Source organism: Cricetulus griseus, chromosome 3 (genome assembly GCF_003668045.3).
Source record: "Cricetulus griseus strain 17A/GY chromosome 3, alternate assembly CriGri-PICRH-1.0, whole genome shotgun sequence".
Lineage (NCBI taxonomy): Eukaryota > Metazoa > Chordata > Mammalia > Rodentia > Cricetidae > Cricetulus > Cricetulus griseus.
The window spans coordinates 171,547,805-171,573,942 of NC_048596.1; the positions used below are offsets into that span (position 1 = coordinate 171,547,805).

General features: G+C 51.9%; 1 protein-coding gene across 1 annotated transcript; it reads left to right on the forward strand.

Annotated features, from left to right (window-relative positions):
* On the forward strand, window positions 1–22,814 carry Mmp15 (matrix metallopeptidase 15). The gene is made up of 10 exons (XM_027405703.2): window positions 1–717; window positions 13,209–13,357; window positions 14,150–14,275; window positions 15,804–16,111; window positions 16,425–16,586; window positions 17,373–17,626; window positions 18,023–18,161; window positions 19,777–19,927; window positions 20,077–20,192; window positions 21,110–22,814. The coding sequence occupies exons 1-10, from the start codon at window positions 568–570 to the stop codon at window positions 21,523–21,525; spliced, it is 1,971 nt and encodes a 656-aa protein (XP_027261504.1). The 5' UTR covers window positions 1–567; the 3' UTR covers window positions 21,526–22,814.
* The last annotated feature ends 3,324 nt before the right edge of the window (window positions 22,815–26,138 follow it).

The window sequence follows — 26,138 nt, forward strand, 5'->3', positions numbered from 1 at the left end:
GCTGGTTAGCTGGCTGGCGGCGGGCGGGCGGGTCGTCGCTCTCGCTGGCCGGTTCCCTGCGTTACCCCAGGGACTGCCAGGAGATTCAGGCCGGGTTGGGCGCGGCGGCAAACGGAGTCACCGGCGGGAGGCGCGCGCTCTGGGCAGCGCGGGGTCCTAAGCATGGACAGAGAGAGCAGGGCGCGCAGGGGGCGCCGCGGGACCGGGCGGCCGGAGCGCTGAGCCAGACAAAGGCTCTGGAGTTGTGCTTGCTCCCGGGGGCCAGGGCCAGAGCGCACCGCGCCAACCCTGCGAGATTCCGCGGCGTGCAGCTCGGCCGGTCCCCCTCTCCTGCGGGCGGGTCCCCGCGTGCTCCGACCTGCCTTGCCCGCTTTTCCTCGGGTTTGGGAATTTGCAGAGGGGACCTGAGCGTCTCCCGCACGCACCGGGAGCCGGAGATCCACCGCGCGCCCGCGGGGCCGGGAGCCAGGGAGCGTCGCAAGTTTCCCAGCCGCGTGCCAGGACCCGGCTCTGGCCAGCGAGCCAGCCCCGCGTGCGCGCTCAGGACCCGGCTGGCGGACGACGAGCATGGGCAGCGACCGGAGCGCGTCTGTACAGCCAGGCTGCACTGGCAGCTGCCTCGGCGGCCGAGCTTGGCTGCTCCCGCTGCTACTGGTGCTTCTGGACTGCCTGGGCCGCGGGTCAGCGTCTGAGGACGCCGAAGTGTACGCCGCTGAGGTAAGAACCCGAAGGAACGTGGTACGAACCACGCCCGCAGAGGGAGCCTGCAGGTGGGGGAGATGCACCCTGTCTTGGGGGTGAGGGCTGATTCGGACTGGAGAGCTTCTACAGAAAGCGGCGCTGGCAGGCTGCCACTCCCTGGCTGGAGCTCTGCAGCGCGCCTCTTCCCAAAGCCTAGTGCGCATCGCTCGGCACCCAGAAGCCACTCGGGACACTGAACCACCGTAGCTTGAGTCCCTACATCGGCGTCCACAGCCCCCAGCCCTCGCCTCTAGTCTTTGCCCTCACCGATTCCTCGAGAGTCAAATCCGCGCGCTGTGGGATTTCCAAGTGTGTGTGGGGGGTGGGGGTGCTAAGGGTGGGAAGGGCTCAGGCGGAGCAGGAACCCCGCAGCGCTCACACTTTGGCTGACACTATGTTGGTTGACATCCTGCGTTGCCCGGCGGGCCAGGATGGTTGGGGGATGGGTGAGAATCACCCTAGCAAATGACCGGTTGCAGAGGTGCTTTGGCGACTTTCTTCCAATGAAGCATTCCCACACCAGGGTGGGGTCTTAGGAACAGACCAATCTCCTGAAACACTTTTCCTACCACTGCCCCTACGCCCAGGCCTGGGTGAAACGGGGTAGATTCCACGCCTCTTTTCTCTGGAAGCCGGGCTGACGTCCATATGCTGGCCGCTCTCTGGATTGGTCCGGCGGTCGAGTGGCCAGGCACAGACTCCCCTCAGAGTCCCAACCAGTACCTCCCGATCCAGTGTATCCCTCCAGCGCTAAGCTTGATCACCCCAGGGTGCTATCGAACTTTAAAGATCATTCTTTCCAGCCCTGGGAGAAAAGGAGTCTGGAGTCTGGAGAGAGGAAAAGCCAGGAACTGCATCCTTGTAGGCTTGGGGCCTTGGTGCCCTTGGGCTTTCTGGAGCGATGGCCTTAGAGACTCAGTGCTGTTTGTATTTGCAGACAGCCCACTCTGCCACCCCAACCCTCCGAGCCTTCCCCACTTTTCTGGTCTGTCGGAGAGACTTTTCCAATAAAAGTCTGACCCTTCCCACCCTACTTTAATAAAAACTTGCAAAGACCAGTTACACCTCATAGCCAGTCCTCCACTTGCATTGCCCTCTTTCAGGGAGCAAAAATGTCCCAACCCAATTCACCAGGGTTAGGGGCAGAGGCTTACAGTAGGCTCCTGCTGGTAGGAATTGTATTTGCCTGTATCCAAGGAGCAGATGCCAAAGAATTTCAGGCCACAGATTCTCCTTGGAGAGTGTATGACCTACACAGATGAAGCTCGAGTTTGGTGACTGTGTGTTGTGAATGGGCCTCCTGGATAGCCAAGATCTGTACACTGGGATCTAGGCTTAGGGGACTTTGTGTCATTTCCTTTGGTATTCAGTTCTCCCAACCCACCTCCTCCAACTGAGGAAGCATAGCTAAGTGTGCCCACAGTCCTCCAGCTCCATGGAAGAGGGCCATGGTGGCCCTGGCTAGGATTGACTCAAGATACAAATTTGAGGCTGTACCTTTGCTTTTCACTAGGCTGTGGTTGGAAGGAACTCTGAAATGTGGCATGTTGGAATCCACAGTGGATGGAAGGCTACAGATGCATGCCATAGCCCCTAGAGTTGGCTTTGGAGTGCAGGCTACTCTGGGAGACCCCTCAGGGCTCTTTGAGCATAATTGAGCTCAAAGAGTCCCTAGGCCTTGGTGGCCAGCCCATGTGCTCAAGCTTGGCCTGCCTTACCAAGTGTCCACATACCCTTCCTTTCCAAAAGGATCTGGTTCTCACCTAAGGGAGTCCGCAGCTCCAGATCTCTGGTCAGCTCATGGCTACGAGTAGCCTGGTAACTGAGTCAAGGCCAACACTCCACCTCTTTTCACCCTCCCAGGTAGCAGCCACAGGAATTCACTGAGCTAAGGAACCAGAAACTGGCCTGTGCTAGGAGCTGCCACACACTTCAGCCAGCTCCCAGTAGCCTGCCTTCCTTGGAAAAGCTACTCCTGAGCTACTCTGCCCTAGCTTTCTCATTTTGTTCCCTGGACAGGCCCTGTGCTCTTGAACCTGATGAGATGCCAGCTTTGTTACCCTTCATGACCCCATTCTGCTGTGTGGCTTCACTACCTGGCAGCCTGAGTACCTTTGCTTTTCACTAGAGAAACTCTCTTCCTCCTGCCCCTTATCGAAACTTAGCACTCTCAGCCTATCCCATGGAAGTGACTCAGGCTGCCAGAGGTCACAGGTGTGGTGGCACTGACACCAAAACTGGACATTCCCACCTTACCTAAATAGTGTCACACGTCTTCCTGCCCCCATTTGACCACTGAGGAAGATGAGCAAGGCTGGAATCAACTAGCCCGCCCGCCCTCCCTCCCTCCCTCTCCCCCTTCTCTCTCTGTCTCTGTCTCTCTGTCTCTCTCTCTCTCTCTCTCTCTCTCTCTCTCTCTCTCTCTCAGGCTGCCCTCAAATTCAGAGAGCCACCTGCCTCTGCCTCCCTAGTGCTCGGATTAAAGTCTTGTGCCACTACCACCAGGCCTTAGACTTCTCTTTTGGTCTTCAGCTCTGACTGGAGTCCTTATATGTGTGACCACCTCCTCTTGTGTGCCAATGATGGCGCCTCTAGGTCCCCTCCCCATATTAACTTTGGACAGAAACAGAGGCCCAAAGTCTTCCCTAAAGAGAACGGGGTTCATTTTAGGCTCATAGTAGTAATGACTAGGAGACTATGTCTTCACACATTCTCAAGACGGGAGAATTGGTGTGATGAGCTTGGATGTGGACCATCTTTCTCATCAGCTGTTATTAGCATGTCACATGTTTGAGATGTACTTGGGCCCACCTATGAATGACCTCCTTGTGTGTCTTCATTGGAAAAGTCTATGGGTCTGGTCTGTCACTGTGACCCCTGGACACACACTTTGCATTGCCCCACCCCAAGGAGGAAGGACACTTGTAAATGATACCCCTGAATGTGGACAGGAAACCTAACAGAAACATGCTCACACCCTCTACCCTGAAGATTTTCTCCAAAATCACAGTAACCCACCACCCAGATCACTCATGCCAGCTCCAAATGGCATGCTGTGGTCTTGGAAAGTCCCATCCTGTCACCCATTTAGTTCTGGCTGTCCCTTTGTGCCCCTTTTGTGGCTGGAGCCAAGTAGTCCTTGCCATTGTTTGCCCTGAGGGTAGCCATGATAATTACTATTCCCTAGATTCCTAGTTCAAAGGTGGTATCCCCAAGACTTAGGTGGACACCGAAGCAGGAAAAGAACCTCTTGGCCAGTTTTACTTGGGTACAGTGTTCTATGAATCAGCAGAAACAGAGGGGTTTGGGATACTCTGCTTGGACACTTCTTCATTGCGAAGAGAATCTTGGGAAATCCACAGATAAATGTGAGGCCCTGAGACCCTGTAGCTGAGCATCCCCATGAGCACTGTGGCACCTTATGCTGCAAGAGCTTGGGCTGCAAGAGCCCACCCAGGGCTTGAGAATTATGGTTCCTGGGCACTGCTCCCCTAAGGACATGTATTCTGAGAATGCGTGGAGACTAAAGGCTAGGCCAGGCAAGTGTGGTAGACATGGGTCTGCCCTGGGACAGAAGGGTAACCTCCCTCTGAATCTCATCTGTTTCAAAGGGACAGGAGGAAATAAGCAAAAGACCTGCCTGGACCTCCTCTGCTGTCAGGAGAGGTTGGGATAGACAGGTGAGGAGCCCGGTTGCAGTCATCAAACAGCTTTGGATGTCCCATGTTCTGTAGCCACTGATGGCTGAGCCCCCAAAGCTATGCAGCCTGAAGAGCAGGGTCTGGATCAACTCTCTGAAGCTGACCCCTAGACTTGGGTACCACCAGGGGAAGGTGAGGACCCCAGGTCCGTGTTTAGCACTTAACAGCATCACAGACCTTGGTAAGATTAATAGCTGAGAAGCAAATGGCATTCCCTGTTGGCAAGTTGTTGAACCTGTCTGGATTTCAGTTTTCCTGCTTGTAAAATGGGAATAGCCATAGTATCTGCTTGATAGAATTATGGGGAAATTTATTCTGTTTATAGGTCATCCTGTGAATGCTATATACTACCTGCCCAAGAGGTCCAGGGGTTATTTCAGCACCGACATCAAACTAATTCTGTCCAGGAACATTCTAGAAGCATTTTCACATTTCATCTAACTTTTAATTCTTTGAATATGGAGGAGGAAACTAATCCCTCCAGGTGAGAGAAAGCACCTCAGGTTACACAGCCAGGGACTGCAGAACTGAAGTTTAAACCCAGAAACCTCTCTCTTGGAGTCTCAGATTGGGTTAAAGGTCAAATCACAAGGTGGAAGCATGTGAGTTTCCACCTTCTGCCAACAGGAGCCTGCCAAGACTGACCCAGATGGGAAGGTCTTTTCAGGGGTTCTGCCAAAGCTGCCCAGTTCCCTACCCACTCCCACCCAGACCCTGCCTTGGGCAGCCCCATCTAGGAGCCATTACTTGGAATGGAAGGTCCAGGTGATACTCAAGGCCTGGTCTCTAGCCAACCTCCAAATGTCTTGGCAAACAAAGGCTTCTTCCGTCCCACCCCTCCCTGCCCACAGGCCAAAGGACCCGTTTGTTTTTCCTTCAGGTTAAGGCTTGTGGGGGCGGGTTGGGCGGCTGCCTCCTTCCTGCTTCCCTGGTTGGAAGTCCCCCAGAGTCACCTACTGCTTTAAGACCCAGAGTGGAGGTGGGGGCGGGGGAGGCGGCCTGGTGGTAGTGGCCTGAAGTCTCAGATCCTTGGGAAGCTGAAGCAGGAGGATTCCAAGTTTAAGGGCTGCCTGGGCTATAAAGTGGATTCAAGGTCTGCCTTGACAACTTAAAGAGATTCTGTTTCAAAATAAAAGGTAAAAAATGGGCTGGGATAGAGCTCAGAGGTAGAGTACTTACTTAGCCTGTTCTAGGCTCTGTAGTCAGTCAATCCCCAGTGCTGGGGGCAGGAGACTCACGGAAGAAAGATAGAGAAATGGTGCCTCAGTGAGTGGTTAAGAGTGCAAACTGCAGTTCCCAACATCCACCTCAGGCTGCTCACAAGTACCTCTAAGGCCTCTGGCCTCCAAAAGCACCTGAACTCATGTTCACATGCACATGAACACACACAAGTATGGTGGTCTGGGTATGATGGTATATGTTTATAATCCCAGGTTTTGGAAGGATCTCAAATTCATAGTGAAAAGAGTACATTAGACTCCCTTAATGCGCATGTCCTATAACTGTTTAAATGGACTATGGGAGTATCAAGCAACAAGAATTGAATAGTCTAGTCAGTCCCTTGTTTGTTTATGACAGGGTCTCTCTGAAGGGACCTCAAAGTCAGCACAGGACACCCCCAAGAGCAAGTTCTCAGCACAAGGATTTATTTGCCCCAGAGGGACAAAGGGCAGGAGAATAAGAGACGATGAAGGAGAAGAGGGAAAGGAACAAGGGAGGAGGGGGAAGAGATATTTGCCCCAGAAGGACAAAGGACTGTGTAGGGAAAGATCTTACTAGGTACCTGTAGTGCTGACCACACCCAAACACACCGTAAGATCTATCCCTACAGGACTGCCTCTGGACAGAGGAGACAGAAGCAACCCTTAAGAAAATGGCAGTTTATATAGGGAAAGGGGAAAAACCAGTGTTAGGATATGTTGGTTAATTTTGACTGGGCACATTAATTAGGTGAGCCAAAATGGGGCTTTTGATTGCTGGGCTTCAATATTTTGATAGCTGAACCTTGGTAGCCATCCTCAGAATGAGGAAGTGGCCAAATAAAGGAATAGACCTTGGGGGCTAGCTTTAGGAATGCAATCTAATGGTTTAGCAAGGCAGAGGGAATGGGGGAAAAGGGGAAAAGGCAAAACCTGTCAGGCGACTTGTTTGCAATGATTGGGCCTGCTGGCGCCCTTCAGTCTCAGTGTAGCCCTGACTAGCCTGGAACTTACTCTGTAGGCCAGGTTAGTCTTGAACTCTAACTCACAAATGCCAGGAGTAAAGGCGTGTGCCACCATGCCCAGATAGTTCTCCTCTCTTTACTGGCTTGGTGTCTAGTCATTAAAGCTCTTAGCCCTGTTCTGCATGACCCCATTTTGCAGAGGCAAGAACTAACTTTCAGAATTATCTTAGCCACAGTCAGTTTCTCACAAGTCTTCCTTCAATATGGACAAGCAACCGGGGCCTAGGTGGGCAGAGATGTCACTACAAGGCAACAGCTGGTTTTCTGCTCAGCCTTGAGGGAGCATTGTAAGGGTTCTTGGTCCTTGCCAGTACAGGTAGGATGAGTTGCTTAGGGCAGCTCTGAGTTCCTCGTCTTTGCAGGGGAGTGTGGGGTGGCTGCTGGATGAATCTGCCTCATGGAGGTGGCCGAGCTTGGTGCCTTTGGAAATCACCCCACCATACCACCACTCCCAGTGAGCTAGTTCTAGAGCAAGCCCTATCCTTGGCATGGTCTCTGTCCCAGAACTAATGGTACTCAGTGCCTGTTCCTTCTGGTGTGGCAGACAGCAGAGGCAGGCAGAGCCCTGGTTAGTTCCCAAGAATTCTCAGGCAGAGTATGGAAGAGGGGGAACCTCACAAGATCTTGGAAGGCCTGGGGGCTGATCCATCTTTGATGGTCCTGACAAGCTTCCCTTTGTACCTGGCTGGGCAGACAGCCTGGGGCTGCTCAGATTACGGAGGGAGCTGAGGTGAGAGTCAAAACAGAACCCTTGAGATTGTCTTTATCGCCTAGGGCCTGATAAGGGACCTGGGGGAGGAGCTGCTGTGCTACTGGTTCATCCACTGATGTAAGCCCCAGGAGCAGGTGGTGGTGACAACAATGGCTCTGGCCCCAGCCCCCCTCCACTAGCAGTTCACACAGCATGGACCTGGAATCTGGGGGCTCCTTTTCAGACAAGCCCTCTCTACAGTCTTCCCTCCATATTGCTTAAACAGGCCTGGGGGAGGGCAGCTGGCTCGGTGCCCAGGCCCAGCTAGAAATGTTGGGTGTGAGGAGGATCGGGTGCCCTGCCCCAGAGCTATGCGGTGCTGTTCCTGAGAAGGGCCAAAGCCCAGCATACTAGGCTAAGGAACTGGAACACTGCAGAAACCTCCCGTGCCCAGGCCTGTCACAGATCAGCTGTGTGACTCTGAGCAGGCAACTCACCGCCTCTGAACCTTGCTCCCAGCACAATGAGAAGAGATAGATATTTATCTTTCAGGAGTGGTGTGAGCATTAGATAGTCCACAGCAGGCTCTCAAGTGTTGTTTACCATCTCTCCTGAGGATCAGGAATTTCCCCATGACCTGTCCCTTGTCTTCTTGCTGGGATCAAGTCACTCACTGCAACATCAATAAATACTTATAGGATGGAGGCTGAAGCTCAAAGCTGAGACAGTGGTTCTCAGCCTCCCCAATGCTCGGGAACACCCCACAGATACACTCTGGTCTAGGATGGGAGAGGGGGCTGGAGAGATGGCTCAGAGGCTAAGAGCACCAACTGTTCTTCCAGAGGTCCTGAGTTCAATTCTCAGCAACCACCTGGTGGCTCACAACCATCCGTTATGAGATCTGGTGCCCTCTTCTGATATGCAGATAGACATGGAAGCAGAATGTTGTATACATAATAAAGATGGGAGAGGCCTCCTGGCTCAGTGGTCTCTTCACAGCCTTCCTACTCTGCCATTGGACAGTGGCCCTCATGGGAAGGATAACAGTCCTGGGTTAGGAAATTTTCTTTACTATGCCCAGTACTGACTTCTCTGCCTCGGTTTCTCCATCAGAGAAGCACAGCTTCAACTGCTTGGCTCACTGTGAATGTCTAGGTGACAAAGGATTAGGAGACACCATGTACAGGGGACAGACACCATCATTAGGAACAGTGAGGGCTGGGCTGGACCAGAGCCTCCTCTCACTTTGGGACCTTGAGTACTGTTCCCACCATTTGCCCAAAAGTGGCAAAGCACCTTAGCTACCTGGGGCTCAGATATGCACCCTGCCTAAGCTGTGAAGACAAACCAATATGGCTCTTCTGCCATAGCCACTACTGTGCAGGCATGATGGAGTACTTGCTCCCAACATTATGAAGGGCAGAAGCCCCAAGGTGGTGTCTGCTGCCACTTGGCAGATTTGTAGACACTTGGTGTTCAGCCGCCCTGAGCACATGTTTACCAGCTGGCCCATCAGCTTCAACTCATACTGGGAGGCTGCAGTTCTACTAACCAGTCCCTGTCCAAGGGTGTCATCCGTCATCTTCACCCCAGCAGTGGCTTCGAGGCACAGCTGATAGAGAGATGGGGACTCTGTTTCCTGGGGACTTAAAGGCATTTAACTATGCAAAAGAGGGCCACCAGGCTCCCTTGGGACCTTCCTGACAGTCCCTGAGCTGGCTCTGGGATGAAGCAGCTCTTCTGCCAGACCTCTGCAGATCTCTGGAGTTCTTTGCTGCAAACAAGCAAGCTCCCCTCCCCTCCATGCCCAGGGCCCCTCCTGAGCCTCTGTCCCCAGCCTGTCCCTCTTATAGCTCTGCAGACAGGCTAATCAGCTCCTCAGTGACTCTGATTGCTTGCACTGGAGATATTTTTACCTTATGCAAATAGGTGATATGAAGGTGCCCTCATCTATTAGCAGCCACCCCCACCTCACACACAAACTCACACACACATGTATCAGTGCCTTGCCTTTTGCCATTAGCCTGGTGTCCTTGCCCAGTGGACCTTTCTGTGAGGCTTGAGGAAAACTGTCCAAAAGGGAAGTGGACCTGCCATAGGAGTTTTAAGGGAAGTTTGAGCACCTGGGAGGAACTGAGGCATTGTCACGGCATGTGACATTCTACCATGTGGGTTGGAATCGTGAAGAGAGTTAGTAGGGACAACATGGGTTTGCTTCCTCCTCCCCCAGCTGCCCCTGGGCCTGTTTGTGCCAGGCCAGTCTCACCAGAAGCCTGGACTCCTCAGCCCTGCTGTCGAAACGAGGTTGCTAGCCAGAGCCGCTGGTCTCTTCATCCACAACACTTACAGGGAGGGTACTTTTCTCCGTGGTCCTTGCAGAACCTCACAGATGAAGCAGGCTTCAATCCAGCCCCTTTTTATTGAGTGGAGGCTTGGCCCCACTCTGTCTGTACAGAGCTGACACTTGTTTCTCAGCTCTGCTTGCTGTTCTGCCACCCTCCAAGGCCTTGGGGCCTCAGAGTGGAACTGCATAGCCAGCAAGGCTGAGACCTGGCACAGCAACTCTGTCATCAAACCTGGGCATTGCTGCCCTGGGCCAAGTGAGCCAATATGTGGGTGTCAGCCCAAAGCATCTACTATGTCCAGCTACTGTCTAGCCTTGGGGTCCCTCAGCATATAGCTTTCCCCTTCTAGAACAATGTAGAAAAGTGGGTCTTCCAAGTAGCCAAGTACATGTGGGTAGGACAAGGAAGCTCTCTGCTTCCTTGCTTCTACCTGGGTGCCATTCCCTCACCACCTTAAGGGCATGAGGCAGGCTGGTTTTTCTTAGCATTTCTCAGAATCATTGGTCAGAGTTGCCACTTCAGGTTTCTGGTGCATTCATGGACTTGAGAGCCTTGAAGCCCTCCTCTCAGTACATGGTCTCCCGGGAGCCTATAAGCTCTAGTGGCCATGTCTTCCACAGCCTCCAGCTGGCATGCTATCTGGCACAGTCAGAGAGTACAGGAACATCTGGCAGAGTGGGTGAGTGATGGGATGGTCAGGATGAGCATGAATGGAATTTGCCTGATAAGTTCTAAAAGGGAACCCAACACACTCATTGTGCACTAAGTGCTTTTCCTGGGTCTGTGCCCCTTATGTCAACCTGACACAAGCTATAGTTATCAGAAAGGAGGGAACCTCAATTGAGAAATACCTCCATAAGATGTGGCTGTAAGGCATTTTCTTAATTAATGATTGATGGGGAGGGGCCAACCCATTGTCGATGGTGCCATCCTTTCTATAAGAAAGCCAGCTGAGCAAGCCAGTAAGCAGCACCCTTCCATGGCCTCTGCATCAGTTCCTGCCCTGTTTGAGTTCCTGTCCTGACTTCTTTCATTGATGAACAGTGAAGTGGAAGTGGAAGCCAAATAAACCCTTTCTCTCCAAGTCGCTTTGGTCATGGTGTTTCATCACAGCAGTAGTAACTAACTAAGACACCCCATAACAGCACATTGGTCTTCATTTTGCAGATGAGGAAACAGATCCAACACAGGCAGTAGGAGCTGGAGATGTAGATCTGTAGATCTGGTTGCCTAGCATGCATGAAGCCCTGAGTTTGTGCCCCATCACTGCATGAAACCAGGCATGGTAGCACATGCCTGTAATCTTGGGTCGTGGAGGCAGGAAGATAAGGAGTTCAGGGTTATCCTAGGTTACATAGCAAGTTGAAGGCTAGCTTGGCTAGAGACCCTGTTTCAAAATAAAATAAATAGTTCATGGCAGAGCAAGGAAAAGGTTCATGACTAGGAAAATCATAGGCTCTAGGGCTAAACCTACTACTGTTATGTTAAACAGTCATGCTGTTGGGCTGCCTTCTAAATATTTATATTTAAACCCATACATTCGTGTTGGTCTTAACTTTGTTCAGAGAAGCCTCTTTGCACAGTGGGTAGTGGCTAATGCAAAGACTCATAACTGGTCAAAGTGCCAAGTGTAAGTAACTGTGAGTGTTCAGCTGTGGATGAATCATCTATGTTAACAGACCAGGGATCAGTGGAAGAGTGTGCAGGAAGAACTAAGAGCTGGTGGATGGGGGCTGGGGAGATGGATCAGTGGTTAAGAGCATTTACTGCTCTTCTAGAAGACCTAGGTTCAATCCCCAGCACCCACATGGTAGCTCACAACTGTCTGTAACCCCAGTTCCAGGAGATATGGTACCCTCACACAGACATACATGCAGGCAAACACCAATGTGAAAATAAATGTTAAAAAAGAAGAAAAAAAAAGAGCTAGTGGATGGGGGAAGAGCTGCGAAATGCTGACTTTCAGACATGTCTGTTGAAGATCAAGCATAAGAGCAAGCGAATCAAAATTCAAATATGAATGGGGATGTGATTAAAATGCATTGGATAAATGTAAGAATTTTTCAAAGAATAAATAAAAAATAAATCATTTTTAAATGGTGCTGAAGAGATGACTCAGCAGTTAAGTGCATGTCCTGCTCTTGCAGAGGACCCAAGCTCAGGTCCCAGCACCATGTCAGGTGGCTCACAATTACCTGTAACTCCAGCTCCAGGGGATCCAACACCCTCTTCTGGACTCCATGAGCATGCACACACACATAACTAAAATTTTTTTAATTAAAAAGAGGGGCTGGAGCTGGGTGTTGGTGGCGCACGCCTTTAATCCCAGCACTCGGGAGGCAGAAGAAGGCGGATCTCTGTGAGTTCAAGGCCAGCCTGGTCTCCAGAGCGAGTGCCAGGATAGGCTCCAAAGCTACACAGAGAAACCCTGTCTCGAAAAACCAAAAAAAAAAAGGGGGGGGGGGAGTTGGAGAGATGGCTCAGCAGTTAAGAGCATTTGCTGCTCTTGCAGAGGACCAGAATTTGGTCTTCAGCACCTGCATTGTGTAATTCCAGTTCCAAGGGATCCAGTGCCTTCTATAAATACACACAGACACACACACACACACCACACACACACACACACACACACACACACACACACACACACGGGGGTAGGGGAATAAGAATAAAAATCTTAACAAAGAGAAAGATTCTGAATACTTGAGTGTAGTTGGCATTTTCTTTGAATCAGCTTTCAAATAAAGACATGGAGACTTATTAATTATGAATTCCCGGTCTTAGCTTAGACTTGTGTCACTAGCTCTTTTAGCTTAAAATAACTTGTTTCTATTCATCTACATTTTGCCTCAGGTTTTTTTTAACCTTTCTTTCATTCTGTATATCCTGGTTTCCTGCTTCCTCCGCATCTAACTGGCATCTCTTTTTCTTTCTTCTTTCCCTGAGCCTAAATTCCTCCTCCTACCTACACTTGCTACTTGGAAGTTCTGCCTATACCTCTTCCCTCACTATTGGCTGATCACCTTTTTATGATACCAGTCAGGTGCTGTAGGGCAGGCAAGGTAAAACAGCAACACATCTTTACATAATTAAACAAATGAAACACATCTTTGTATAATTAAACAAGTATTCTGCAATATAAACAAATGCAACACATCTTTACATAGTTAAACAAATGCAACACATCTTTGCATAGTTAAAAAAATATTCTGTGACACTTAAGGGTCCCCAGCAGTCTACCTGGAGCAAAAGGGTCCCACCCTGGAGCAGCCAGGGAAGAATGTGTCAGACAGCAGGCACAGTACATTAGCAAGATTACACAGTACACAGCAAGAAGAGCAAGTGCATTGACCCCAAGGCAAGTGGGTTGTAGGAGTGAGACCTGAGAGCTGGGGCTTTGTGGTCAGGGATTTATAGGCCCTGGAAGAACTGAATTTTCCTTTGAGTTGGGAGGCCGTGAAGGGTTCTAAGCAGTGGCTGAGGAATCTTGTTTGGCTTCTTTGCAGAACTGGCTTCGGCTCTATGGCTACCTACCCCAGCCTAGTCGCCACATGTCCACCATGCGCTCTGCCCAGATCCTGGCTTCCGCCCTTGCGGAGATGCAGAATTTCTATGGGATCCCTGTCACCGGTGTGCTTGACGAAGAGACAAAGGCGTGAGTCCCTCCATGTGACCTTTCCCAGACCCCATGGGCCTCCTGCCCTCCAGCCTGATCTGAGGAGTCTTTGGTATATGGAGTTTCGAGAAGAGAGTAGCCTGGATAAGCAGTGGCAAATGATTTGGTCATCATGCTAACCCTTATTGTTTAGAATGGCTGCCTGAAGCCTGATATTAAGAAAGATAAGACAGGGGCTGGAAAGTTAAGATCACTGACTGCTCAGGTTTGGCTCTTAGCACCCACATTAGACAGGGGATCTGAGAGGGCCTCAACAAGCACCTGGATGCACACAGTGCACATAAATTTATTCAGGCACACATACATACACATACATAAAAAAGAGAGACGAAGTAGATGTAATCCAGCTTTGGCAGGAAGGGCATAATGTTCCATTAGTGAAGTCTGCTTCAGGCATGGGAATGGGACGGTGCAGTACAGAAGCCCTGGATGGGGCTACCTACCTAGGCCTTGCTCTACTCTACCAGAAGCGATAGGACCTACAGATACATTGATAAACACAGAGTTTGACATACCAGGGACAAGAGGCCTCAAGAGCAACCATTCCATGCTTGGGTTACACTCAGAGAGGGAACACACCTTTTGAGTCACTGCTGAACACTCAGTCTTCTTAAACTGAAATCTCTTTAGCCACTATTCTGGAAGCCACAGAGAGTTTACACCCCCAGTACATCCCTGTAAGGGAAAACTGGGAAGCAAGAGAGAATTGGAAGGAGATAGACTGCCTGGAAGAAATGACCCATAGCTGACTCCTCTATATCTTTGGTCCAGGTGGATGAAGAGGCCCCGCTGTGGGGTGCCTGATCAGTTCGGGGTACGTGTGAAAGCCAACCTGCGTCGGAGGAAGCGTTACACCCTGACGGGAAAGACATGGAACAGTCACCACCTAACCTTCAGGTATGGGTCCGGCAGAGAAGAGAGCTGCCCTGACCCTCTGTGGGGGAAGAGACTTAGAATTCCTTTCCCAGAAGGCGTCTGGCTAGCTGTGCTAAGGGTCTCAGCTCATAGTCTAGGAAGCCTCCCTCCAGGGAAGGCTGGTCTCTTTCAAGCATCTTCTTCTGGGTCCTTTCCTGGCCCCAGCTAGCAGCAGGCTAGACTGCTCTAATATGGCCAGATGGACTCTTTGAGTCAGTGCGGTCAGTAGGTGTGGGGGTCAAGTGTTCTGCTTTCACTCAGGCCTCGGAACCTAGAGTGAATTTGGTCTACCTAGTCAGATCCCCCTTTGAAGTTGATGGACAGCCATCTGCACCAGCAGCTAGGTGTAACCCACAGGGAGGGTGTGGGCTTTGTGCTTCATCGTGTACAGGCTCTGGGCCAGTGGTTGCCAACATGTGGGTTGGACCCCTTTGGGGATTGAATGACCCTTTCACAGGAGTTGCATATCAGATATCAGATATTTTCATTATGATTCATAACAGTAGTAAAGTTGGTACAGTTATGAAGTAGCAATGAGTAATTTTATGGTCAGAGGATTACCACAACATGAGGAAATGTATTAAAGGGTCACAGCTTTAGGAAGGTTGAGAATCACTGCCCTAGGCTATATATCCTTCATGCAGATATGAAGGATATCAGGGTCTTCATCCCTAATCCTCTCAAGGAACCCACAAGGAAGGTTTTACTCCCTCCCTTTTTGCTATCTTTCGAATGAAGAAACTGAAGCTGTCTAGTCAAATGTCCAAGGGCACACAGCTAAAGCGTCTGCCTGGCCCTGGGGTCAACATTCAGAGTGGCAGAGTGGCTTGGCCTGTTTCCCAGACCTCATCTACCCCCATCCCACAAAGCACCTGCATTTTCATTTACTTACTGTTTTTACTGTTGTTTGGGGATTTGGAGTTTGAAGTTTTTTATTTATTAAGACAAGGTCAAGTTCTCATTTTATAACAAGGATGCCCTTAAGCTTGGTGTGTAGCTGAAGTTAACCTTGAACTCCCCATTCTCCTATGTCCACTTCCAAGTGGTGGGATTGCATACACTACCATGCCAGGTCCTTAATTTTTCTTTTTTCCTTTATTTCTTTCTCTCTCTCTCTCTCTGTCTCTCTCTCTCTCTCTCTCTCTCTCTCTCTCTCTCTCTCTCTTTCTTTTTGGCTTTTTGAGACAGTGTTATGTTACCCCTGACTGTCCTGGAACTCACTCTGTAGACTAGGCTAGCCTTGAACTCAGAGAGCCACTTGCCCCTATCTCCCACATGCTGGGATTAAAGGCATGCACCACCCCCTTCCCCCAGCATTACTGGCTTTCTTAATTTAAATCTCTGCTTGTCTTCTACCATGAAAACATAGGGTCATATTTTAATGAATTACTGGGTGTGACAAGTTCTGACAGTGGATAGTGTGGCAGCTTTATGTGCTCTTAGGAAGGTGGCTGCAATGGACAGTATCCCACAGGGCCCTATCCATTCTTATCTCCCTGTCCACCTGCAGCATCCAGAACTACACAGAGAAACTGGGCTGGCACAACTCGATGGAGGCTGTGCGCAGGGCTTTCCGTGTGTGGGAGCAGGTCACGCCCCTGGTCTTCCGGGAAGTATCCTATGATGACATTAGGCTTCGGAGGCGAGAGGAGGCTGACATCATGGTACTCTTTGCCTCTGGTTTCCATGGCGACAGCTCACCGTTTGATGGTGTGGGTGGCTTTCTGGCCCACGCTTATTTCCCCGGCCCTGGTCTGGGTGGGGACACCCATTTCGACGCAGATGAGCCCTGGACCTTCTCCAGCACTGACCTGCATGGTGAGGACAGCTGGCCAGGGTGGGGACAGACAAGGTAGTGCTAGGCCACCCCTCCAGCCCAGTGGCTTCAGGCTCGGGAGGGGAGAATGCCCCCTACTCATGTCTCTGCAGCCCTGTACTTAGTCTCAATCTGTTGTTGCACCAAAGGAAGGCAAGAAGAGAAAGATGTGTTGGGCCCACTTCTCAGATGGCGAAATTAGAGGCCAGAAGTCAGAGCAGCTCAGCTCCATCCAAAAGAGAAGCAAGAGTAGGGTCCATGGCAGCCCAGTGGGCCTAGGATGAACCAGAGTGACCATTCATGCCCCCGCTACAGGAATCAGCCTCTTTCTGGTGGCAGTGCATGAGCTGGGCCATGCACTGGGGCTGGAGCACTCGAGCAACCCCAGTGCCATCATGGCACCATTCTACCAATGGATGGACACCGACAACTTCCAGCTGCCTGAGGACGACCTTCGGGGCATCCAGCAGCTGTATGGTGAGTAAGCTATAACCAGTTGGTCCTGTACTCTGCCCCCATTCTATAGACAAGAAAACTGAGGCCCAATCACTTAGCCAGAGCCCACACTGTAGATCCAAACTGGAGCTACAAAAGGATGCAGCTGGTCTACCCTATTTCCCTCCTATGCTTGGAAGTATTGCTACTAGACTAAGGGTGTCCCAGTGTTCCCAGGACCCCATAGTCTGAGTCTGTCCCCAGCACTCTCCAGACTTCCCAGGGGATTTGAGACAGCCACCTACCCAGCCCAGACTCCACCCAGCAAATCTACAATAGCCAGGTCTCCCTAAGGCCAACTCTTCTGGTTAGGACCTTTGCCTCCATATCCACACTGAACCCTCCTCCAGTGGCGCCTAACAGATACCTCGTCTTCCATCCCCAGGAACTCAGTAATGAGGGGGCATCAGGTAGAGTTCAAGTTGATATAGCCTAGGCCAGAGCTGTACTGATGACTCTGCTGGTGCCTTACTTCCTAGGGCCCCACTGAGTAGACCAGCACTGTAAGGGGAATGTCCTCAAGGCAAGCAGAGGCGTTAGCCTCCCACCCAACAGAGAGGTTAAGAAAAGGGTCATGTGGAGGAAGCCACCCTCCCCATGCACCAGGGATGGTGATGGGGTAGCCCAGGTCCCCCAGGCCTGCTGTGGGTAGACAGGACCTGTACCTGGAGTGGGTGCACACAGGACTTTAGCAGTGTGTGTTGGGGAACCTGACATCCAGGCTGGTTCCGGGTCTGCTCTCACATCTTGATCCTCACCTCTCTGTAGGCTCCCCAGATGGTAAGCCACAGCCCACCCGGCCTCTCCCCACTCTCAGGCCCCGACAGCCAGGACGGCCAGACCACCAGCCCCCTCGGCCTCCCCGGCCACCATATCCAGGTGGGAAGCCAGAGAGGCCCCCCAAGCCAGGGCCCCCACCCCAGCCCCGAGCCACAGAGAGGCCTGACCAGTATGGCCCCAACATCTGCGATGGCAACTTCGACACAGTGGCTGTGCTTCGTGGAGAGATGTTTGTGTTCAAGGTCTGGCCCTATCCTCCCGGTGCCTCCTCCAGCCGACCCAGAGCCTGGTCCTGCCCCACCCTCACAGCACCTCTCTAAGCCCACCAGCTCCTTGCCTGGCTCCTCCCTTGCTAACATCTCATGGGTACCTACTACCAAACCCTAGACCAGGAAGAAGCCAACCCAAGAAAACAAGGGACTTGTCAAGGGCTCCACAGTAATCAGGTGCCTGCTCCTCAGCCCAGAGCTCCCTCCTTGGAGCTGCTTTGGCCCTGCATGTACTGCCAGGCTCCTCAGGGCCTGATGGCCTCTCTGATAGATCATCCCTGACCCGGGGAGAGCAGTGTAAGCATAGCTCCCACCCTTAGCCAGAGTGTCTTACATGTGCTGCCTATCAATACCCACCCCTTTCCACAGGGCCGTTGGTTCTGGAGAGTCCGGCACAACCGGGTTCTGGACAACTACCCCATGCCAATTGGCCACTTCTGGCGTGGTCTGCCAGGGAACATCAGTGCTGCCTACGAGCGCCAGGATGGACATTTTGTCTTTTTCAAAGGTAAGCCAGGATGTTAAGGGGCAGCCCTATTGCTTCATGCCCTATTGCTAGCTAGAAAAGAGTTCTGCAAGTCCAGTCCCCATTGTGGACTTGCTCAGCACCTGTGGGCAGCACTGTGTGAGTGGAAAGGTAGACAGAGGCCATGGGATTAGTCCAGGCTAATCCCAGAGTAAGGATGCCTGGATTAAGGATATATCTCTGCCATCTTCTGCAGCCTAAGAGCCCCGCCTCACTGTCCCCACCTCTTGTCCCCATTGCCTCTTGTTCTCCCAAGAACGAGTCCCCATAAGAGCAGACTATCCTCTTTAAGAACAGATCACCATTGGAAATGGCTGGAGAGATGGCTCAGAGGTTAAGAGCATTGGCTGTTCTTCTAGAGGTCCTGAGTTCAATTCCCAGCAAACACACGGTGACTTACAGCCATCTGTAATGAGATGTGATGCCTTTTCCTGGCCTGCAGGCAGGCATGCAGATAGAACACTATATACATAATGAATAGATCTTCATTTTTAAAAAAAGAACAGCCAGGCGGTGGTGGCGCACGCCTTTAATCCCAGCACTTGGGAGGCAGAGGCAGGCGGATCTCTGTGAGTTCGAGACCAGCCTGGTCTACAAGAGCTAGTTCCAGGGCAGCCTCCAAAGCCACAGAGAAACCCTGTCTCGAAAAACCAAAAAAAGAAGAAGGAGAAGGAGAAGGAGAAGGAGAAGGAGAAGGAGAAGGAGAAGGAGAAGAAGAAGAAGAAGAAGAAGAAGAAGAAGAAGAAGAAGAAGAAGAAGAAGAAGAAGAAGAAGAAAAGAACAAATTCCCATGGAACTGGAGAGATGGCTCAGAGGTTAAGAGCACTGCCTGCTCTTCCAGAGGTCCTGAGTTCAATTCCCAGCACCCGCATGGCAGGCCATACCTCTCTAAAACTCCAGTTCCAGGAGATCCAGTACCCTCACACATGTAGGCAAAAACACAAATGCATATAAAATAAAAATAAGTAAATTATTGCTTGAGGGGGCAGTGTACAACTTTAATACCGGCACTTGAAAAACAGGCAGACAGATCTCTGTGAGTTCAAGGTCAACCTGGTCTACAGAGCAAATTCCAGGACAGCCAGGACTGTTACACAGAGAAACCCTGTCTTGAAAAACCAAAAGAAAGAATAGAACAGAACAGATCTCCAAACCCACTTGGCCAGGATCTCTGCAGTCTGTCTGCAAAGAAAAAGCCCCGGGGAGACAGTACCCTTTGACACATCAGCTGTAACTCTGGCCCCACAGGCAGGAACCCTCTGAGTACAGGACTGGATTCATACTGAAGTGAGGAGTTCCAGACCTGGTACCATAAGGGCCACTTAAGTATCCCAGGGACATAGCTCCCAGGCCTAGAGGAGGTGTCCTGTGGAATGAAGGGCCATATATAGTGTATGGGTAGCCTAGGAGGGAGCAGCTGACTGGTACAGAGATGTATCGCATAGTTTTCCATGAGCATACGTGTGTTTCTGTGTATACATGTGTTGGGATGAGAAGTGATGGTGTGAATGGATTGTGGACTCAGCAGAGCATTGCCTCTGTCATCTCTATCCCCAACCCAGGCCCATCCTCACATAACCCACTGCTCCCCATGCAGGTAACCGCTACTGGCTTTTCCGAGAAGCCAATCTGGAGCCTGGCTACCCACAGCCACTGACCAGCTATGGTACAGACATCCCCTATGACCGCATCGACACAGCCATCTGGTGGGAGCCCACAGGTCACACCTTCTTCTTTCAAGCAGACAGGTAAACATTTTGCTATGCCCCTTTCCCCTAAAGGAGGAGGTTCTAGCCAGGCCCCCTCATCCTCAGATCTGCCCAAAGAGAGCTGACAGGGCAAAGGACCAAGGCCCAAGCAGGGCACCAGATTCATAGCCTGAAACTTCTGGTTACAGATACTGGCGCTTCAATGAGGAGACACAACATGGAGACCCTGGCTACCCCAAACCCATCAGTGTCTGGCAGGGGATCCCTGCCTCTCCCAAAGGGGCCTTTCTCAGCAACGATGCAGGTACCAGACCAGCCCCTCCCAGAGGACCCAGCACTTGCCCAAGGTCCCATGACATTGTGATAGTATGGAAAGAGAACTCAGCTGTGTCATGTTGCAGCCTGGGGCCCTCTCCAGCATGACATCCTGCCTTCCCTGCATCATTACTGCCTCTTTTGATGGAGCTCCAGCCCCACAGCTGGAGAGACCCACATCTAGATGTCTTCCATGCCTGTGTATGTCCAGAGCTAATGCTCAGGAACTCAAAACCTGAGGGCCATAGTCCTGGTTCAGTGTTGGAGCAGGGTCCTCTCCAGGTAGTTCTCACAGGCCGGCCAAAGAAGCCTACTATCTATCTGTCATTGTAACTGAATGACAGGAGTTGTGACTGTTAGTTCTCCAGCAGGGTGTGTCTGATTCTTTACCTGGGACACTCATGTTCAGGGCAGATTTGCCAGCTTTGCCAGTGCTCAGCCTGATCACCTGAATCTGTGGGCATCACTGCAGCCACTCTGAGCTCACATTGCTCAATAAAACTCAGATGTGCCCCTTGCTTCAAACCTGGCCCTTCTTGCTATCAATGGGATACATACAAGGTACTCAGGAGCTAGTCTAGGGCAGCACTGGGTTTCACCCCAGGTCTATGAAGGCCAAGGCCACATAGTCACGCTGGCTCTTACGGTTGGGAATAAAGCCAATCCTGGGATGAATATCAGGGCTCCTTGATACCCAGATTCTGGTAGGCTATGGGCCCCTTCTGTGCCCTGTCAGGGCAGCAGATTTGAGAAGACTCAGGCAAGCAAGTAGGGAAAGATATTTTTTGTTTGTTTTCTGGTTTGGTTTTGGTGCTGGGAAACCACTTTACATGTTCCACAAGTGCTCTACCACCAAGTTACATACCTTCCCCAGGCTGAAGCCATCCTGCCTGTCTGTTCCCATAGCCTACACCTACTTCTACAAGGGCACCAAATACTGGAAATTCAACAATGAGCGCCTGAGGATGGAACCCGGCCACCCTAAATCCATCCTGCGGGACTTCATGGGCTGCCAGGAGCATGTGGAGCCCCGACCACGATGGCCCGATGTGGCTCGTCCACCCTTCAACCCCAATGGGGGTGCAGAGCCTGAGGCAGATGGTGACAGCAAGGAAGAGGATGTCGGTGACAAGGACGAAGGCAGCCGAGTGGTAGTGCAGATGGAGGAGGTGGTTCGGACAGTGAACGTGGTGATGGTGCTGGTCCCCTTGCTGTTGCTACTCTGCATACTGGGCCTGGCCTTTGCCCTGGTGCAGATGCAGCGCAAGGGCGCACCCCGAATGCTGCTCTACTGCAAGCGCTCCCTGCAGGAGTGGGTGTGATCACATACCACCCCCAGCACCCGGTGCTCAGGTCCGCAGGGGCAGGCATGTGTGGCTCCCAGATACTTTCTCAGCCCAGCGGGGTCCCCTCCTAGCCACACACATCCCTTGTCAGTCCTGCCCCTACCCTCTTTTATTTATGCCAGGGGTGTCTTTTTCTTTGGCACCTTCTCTCAGCGTTTGTTTCTGCTTTCCTGACTGGGGCCAGGTGAGGCTTGGAGTTCTCTGAGTGTACTGCTCCAGACAGGGACTAAGGGACAGAGGCTTACCTCTGGAAGGTGGCAGAGGGCTGGGAAGCTTCTTCAGCTCTGGCTCTCCTCAGCCTGAGCCTCTCCTCCCATGACAAGAGCTGTGTTTGCCTTGAAGGAGCCCAACTGGGGCTCTACCCTCCTGAATTTGCCTTAGGAAGAGCATATGGCCCAGGGGCCATCCTGATTACCTTGCTGCTTGGCTCCTTCTTAGGCTACTTCTGAGAGCCCAGAAGCCTGAAAGCCTTCCCTCATCCTGGCCATCAGCAGCTCCCACATGTCCCTAGGCCTGCAGCTCCTTTCTGCCAGGAATGGGCCCTGGACCTGTCTCACCAAGGACCAAAGGGAGCCTGCTGAGCTCCCCTCCCAATGCTAGTGACTAGCCTCTCCTCCCCTAGGCTTCTCACATTGTCTTTCATCACCCCCCCACAAGTCTCAGGATGCTGAGTGCTCCCTCACCCTCTGGCTTCTGCTGTCCCATCCCATCTCTTGGAGAGATGGGGCTGGCGGACACACAGAATAGGGTACCAGAGGTCCCCAAACAGTGCCTAATGGTATGGGTGCCCAGGATGTCATAGACCAGACTTGTTGGCCTCCTCCCCTCCAGATCTCTCTCCCCACATGACACTACTAGGCACAGCCCAGCAACTCACCCCTCACCCCACACAGACTGTAAACCCCCCAAAGGAGTCCACTATGGCCTGGGAAGTCTGTCCTAAGGGTGAAAGGGGGCCTCCCTTCCTCTTCCCGTTCTGAAGTCAGCAGGAGGCTTCTGTGGGAAATGGTACTGTACAGCTGGCTCTGGTCCCCTCTGCCTCCCTAAAGCCTTGAGAAGTGAAGGGCTGCCACCACCCAGCATCCTCTGGGCCACCACCTCTCTCAGATTGGTGGATTCTCATAGCCTGGCACTGGAGGTGGGGGGTGTCCAGCAACACTCTCTAGACATCACCTCTGCAGAACCTGAGAGCCAGCAAGGGGTGGGGACAGCATCCACCCCCATCGTTTAGTTCTGTTAAATAATCTGCACTGATTAAATGTACAGCCGGCGAGTGTGGCTGAGTTTGTAAGCCTAGACTGTAGCATATAGCAAGGAAGACCTGCTTGGCAGGATTGGGGCCAAGCTGGGATGCTGAAGAAGACCCCAATTCCAATTTGGTAGGATCTTTGGGATGGAGTCTGGAAAGATCAGGGTTTAGAAGAGCATGGGGCTGCAGGGTTTTGGTGCTGATAAAAGAGGACAGCCCAGTTTCCCATATACTCCACATCCAGGAGGGGTAGGAAGAGTCAGGCAAGTTCACCCGGTCACTCACCACTGGGTTTTGGGCAGCCTGGGAGGTGGCTTGAACAAGAGTTCAGGGGTGAACCTGGAGAGAGTTGGGTAATGGGACCACTTTGCCACCAAAAACTTTCAATGTTCAGAGAATGAAGCACACTAGGACCTGCTGTCATTGCTGGGGCAGAAAACCCCACCACAAGCCCCAAGATGGCAGGGTGCAGTAGACCTGGGCATGCCTGATGAACCGGGGTCCACCTGAGATCCTGCGTCCATGTTCAACCCTAAACCAAGTCAGGGCCTCACTTCCATCACCCAGCAGGCTGGGCTACCACAGAAAGGTCCCTCAATACCATTCCCTATTCCAACCCTCCACCCCCACCCCTGCTCCACCCCTTCCTCTCTTTGTATAGGAATGGCTGATTAGAGTTGGAAGGGCTGGCCCTCAAAGCCCAGAGCTTCTGGCTCATCCAGGAAGCACCACTGAGCTCAGTACAGGGGACACACAGCAGCAGCAGGAGGAACCAGGGAGGAGCCATCTTGGCTTTCCTGTATAGCAGCCCAAGCCTGGAGACCCCAGCCTAGGCTCCCTCTGCTTGTGATCATAAGACAGAGGTCAGGTGGGAAGCAGTGTGGGGCCCAAAGGTGAGCAAGGCCCTGCTCTTGTACCCTTCCTTGCTTTTCCTTAGAGCCAAGGCCAGAGGAAAGACTTGACAAAGGCCTAGGCTCCTCAAGAAACTGCCTGGTGAGCCACCATCTGTGCTCTGCTACAACCCAAGAAATCAGAGGCTCCCTACTCATTCTCTCAACATCCCTTTTCCTTGACATTTTACTAATTCTCAAGTATTTAAAAAAAAAAATTCAAGAAGATACATGAGTCACTATAATCCCCAGCCACGTGTTTTCAATCTTGTCTATGCCACTAGAACTGCAGCCTCAGGTGCCCAGGGCTCCCCGGTGCCCCGAAGTCCAGGCTACAGAGGGGGAGCATGCCCTGACTCAGATTCCGTGAAAGAAGAAAGGGTGTCAGGAGACTGGTCATGTCTTCGTGTGATTATGACCCTGGACAAGCAGCATGCACCTTCTCACAACTTATTCAGGAGGAAGTGGCGGGGGAGGGGGGTATCAGAGGGGAAGTGACTTGGCCAAGGCCACACAGCTAAGAAGTCACCATGTTAGGATCAGACCTAGGCAGACCAATTTGGCAAACCCCCACCCCACCTCTCCCACCTGATGCTGATAAGGAATGAGACAGGGACGGGGCACCCACCCACCCCCAGCCTTCATTCTATGCATCCAAGATTCCAGGGCCTAGGACAGAGCCTCCTTTCAGGCTTGGGTTGGACTGAGCAAGCCTGGCCACTTCCTCTCCTCCACTTGGCAGAAAAGCCTTTTTGTTGTGGTGCACACAGAGGCCATTCTCTGGCGCAGAAGGAATGACAGGCTTCCTGTCCACCCAGGGCTCTGCAGTCCCCTCTGTGTAGGTCTGAGAGAAAGCGGGGCTTTCTGCGCAGGCATCCTCCAGTTCTGCCACCAGAGCCCTGGATCACAGGCTTTGTGTCCCCACCAAAAAAACTGTGAAGGGTGGTGAGCAGTTCTCCAACAGATGTTATAAAGCCTGGATGTTCCAGGCATCAGGACAGTCAGGGTCCAGCCACCTCAGCCCACCCCTCATGTCCCATAAAATAACTGACCCCAGGTAGGTTACTTATTGCATCCCAGATGTCTGAGGTTTTGCCCAAGCTGTTCCCTCCCTGAGAAAATCCCTATCCATCCATTTCATCCAGTCTGAATTGTGCATCTTCAAAACTCAGATTATGTCTCTTGCCTGTGCTGGATTTCTACCCTCCACCCTTAAGGCAGCTGAGTGTGCTCCCACTTCTGGCTAAAGTAGCTCTTAGTCTTATTCCTTGGCCTGCCCATGATTTCAGGCACCCAGATGCTGAGCATGCCTCCATAACTTTGAAGCTGTGCGTCCTTTGGCAGGTCACTTCACCTCTCTGAGCCCAAAGTCCTAGTCTGTAGTATGGCACCAACAACTATGTCTAATTCAAACAGGCATGAGACTTGACAGTCAGTACTAGGAAAAATGAGGCTCTCTGTGGTTTGTGATGAATACCCCCTACTGGGAATGCTGGTATGGGGGTGGGGGTAGGCACTGCACAGTGTGGCTTCTCTGCTGCCTCTCCAGGAGTGTTTATGGGGTGGGGTCAAAGGTCAGAGGAGCCTGAGGACAGGTGCCTGGGAGGAGGGACATTCTGGTCCCATGGCTCCCTCCCAGCTGTCAAGCCCTTCTCTTGCCCCACCCCATTACTGGAGCAGCTTCCCGAGTGCTGGACTCCAGCCTTAGCTCAGGTTTCTTCCCTGAGTGCCCAACACCTCCCACACCCACGTGTCTCCCCATTTCAGGCTTCCAGAAATAGCCTCCACTCTCCCATTTTTAAGCCAGCACCCAGGCTCCTCCTGGACATCCGGTGTCATCCACGCCCAGCATACCACAGCAACAGGCTGGATTCACTAAGGAATTATTCCTCATCTCCAGACAGAGGGGCTGTGGTACAAAACCCATCCAACAGGGTCCGAAAAACCTGTGGTCCCCAGACACTCAGGCGCTTTGGCCACTGGGGATACTGAGCCCTAGAGGGAAGGTTGACTGGGCCATGACTCCCCCGGTACACACACGAGGTTTGATTTGTGTTGTGTTTAAGGTAGTCTTGCCTATGTAACTCAGTCTTGTCTCAAACTTGCAATCCTTTTAGCACCACCCCCTACCCAAGTGCTGGGATGGCAGGTCTCCAGACCCTGACCCCTTGCTGATCTTTTAAATTATTTTTATTTTTATTTTGGATGTGCATGCCTGAGGCCTCCACACATACACGGAGACCAGAGGAGGATTTTGAGTGTCTTCCTCTACCCTTCACCTTATTCCTTAGTCTGTGGCTGAACTAAAAGGCATTGCAGCTAGGTGAGATCCCAGCAGTCTGCCTCTGCTGTTCCTTGGCCTCTCCATGCACACACTGGAGCTGTGGGTGGGCACACACAGCCACACCTGGGTTTTCATGTGGTTGCTGTGGATTTGAACTCTGGTCCCT

Bases quoted from the DNA above. Each gene is read 5' to 3' on its own strand.
- Mmp15 (XM_027405703.2), top strand. From the start codon at position 568: ATGGGCAGCGACCGGAGCGCGTCTGTACAGCCAGGCTGCACTGGCAGC. The intron at 16,587-17,372 runs GTGAGTAAGCTA...ACCTCTCTGTAG, and splicing joins GGGCATCCAGCAGCTGTATG to GCTCCCCAGATGGTAAGCCA. The intron at 20,193-21,109 runs GTACCAGACCAG...CTGTTCCCATAG, and splicing joins CTTTCTCAGCAACGATGCAG to CCTACACCTACTTCTACAAG.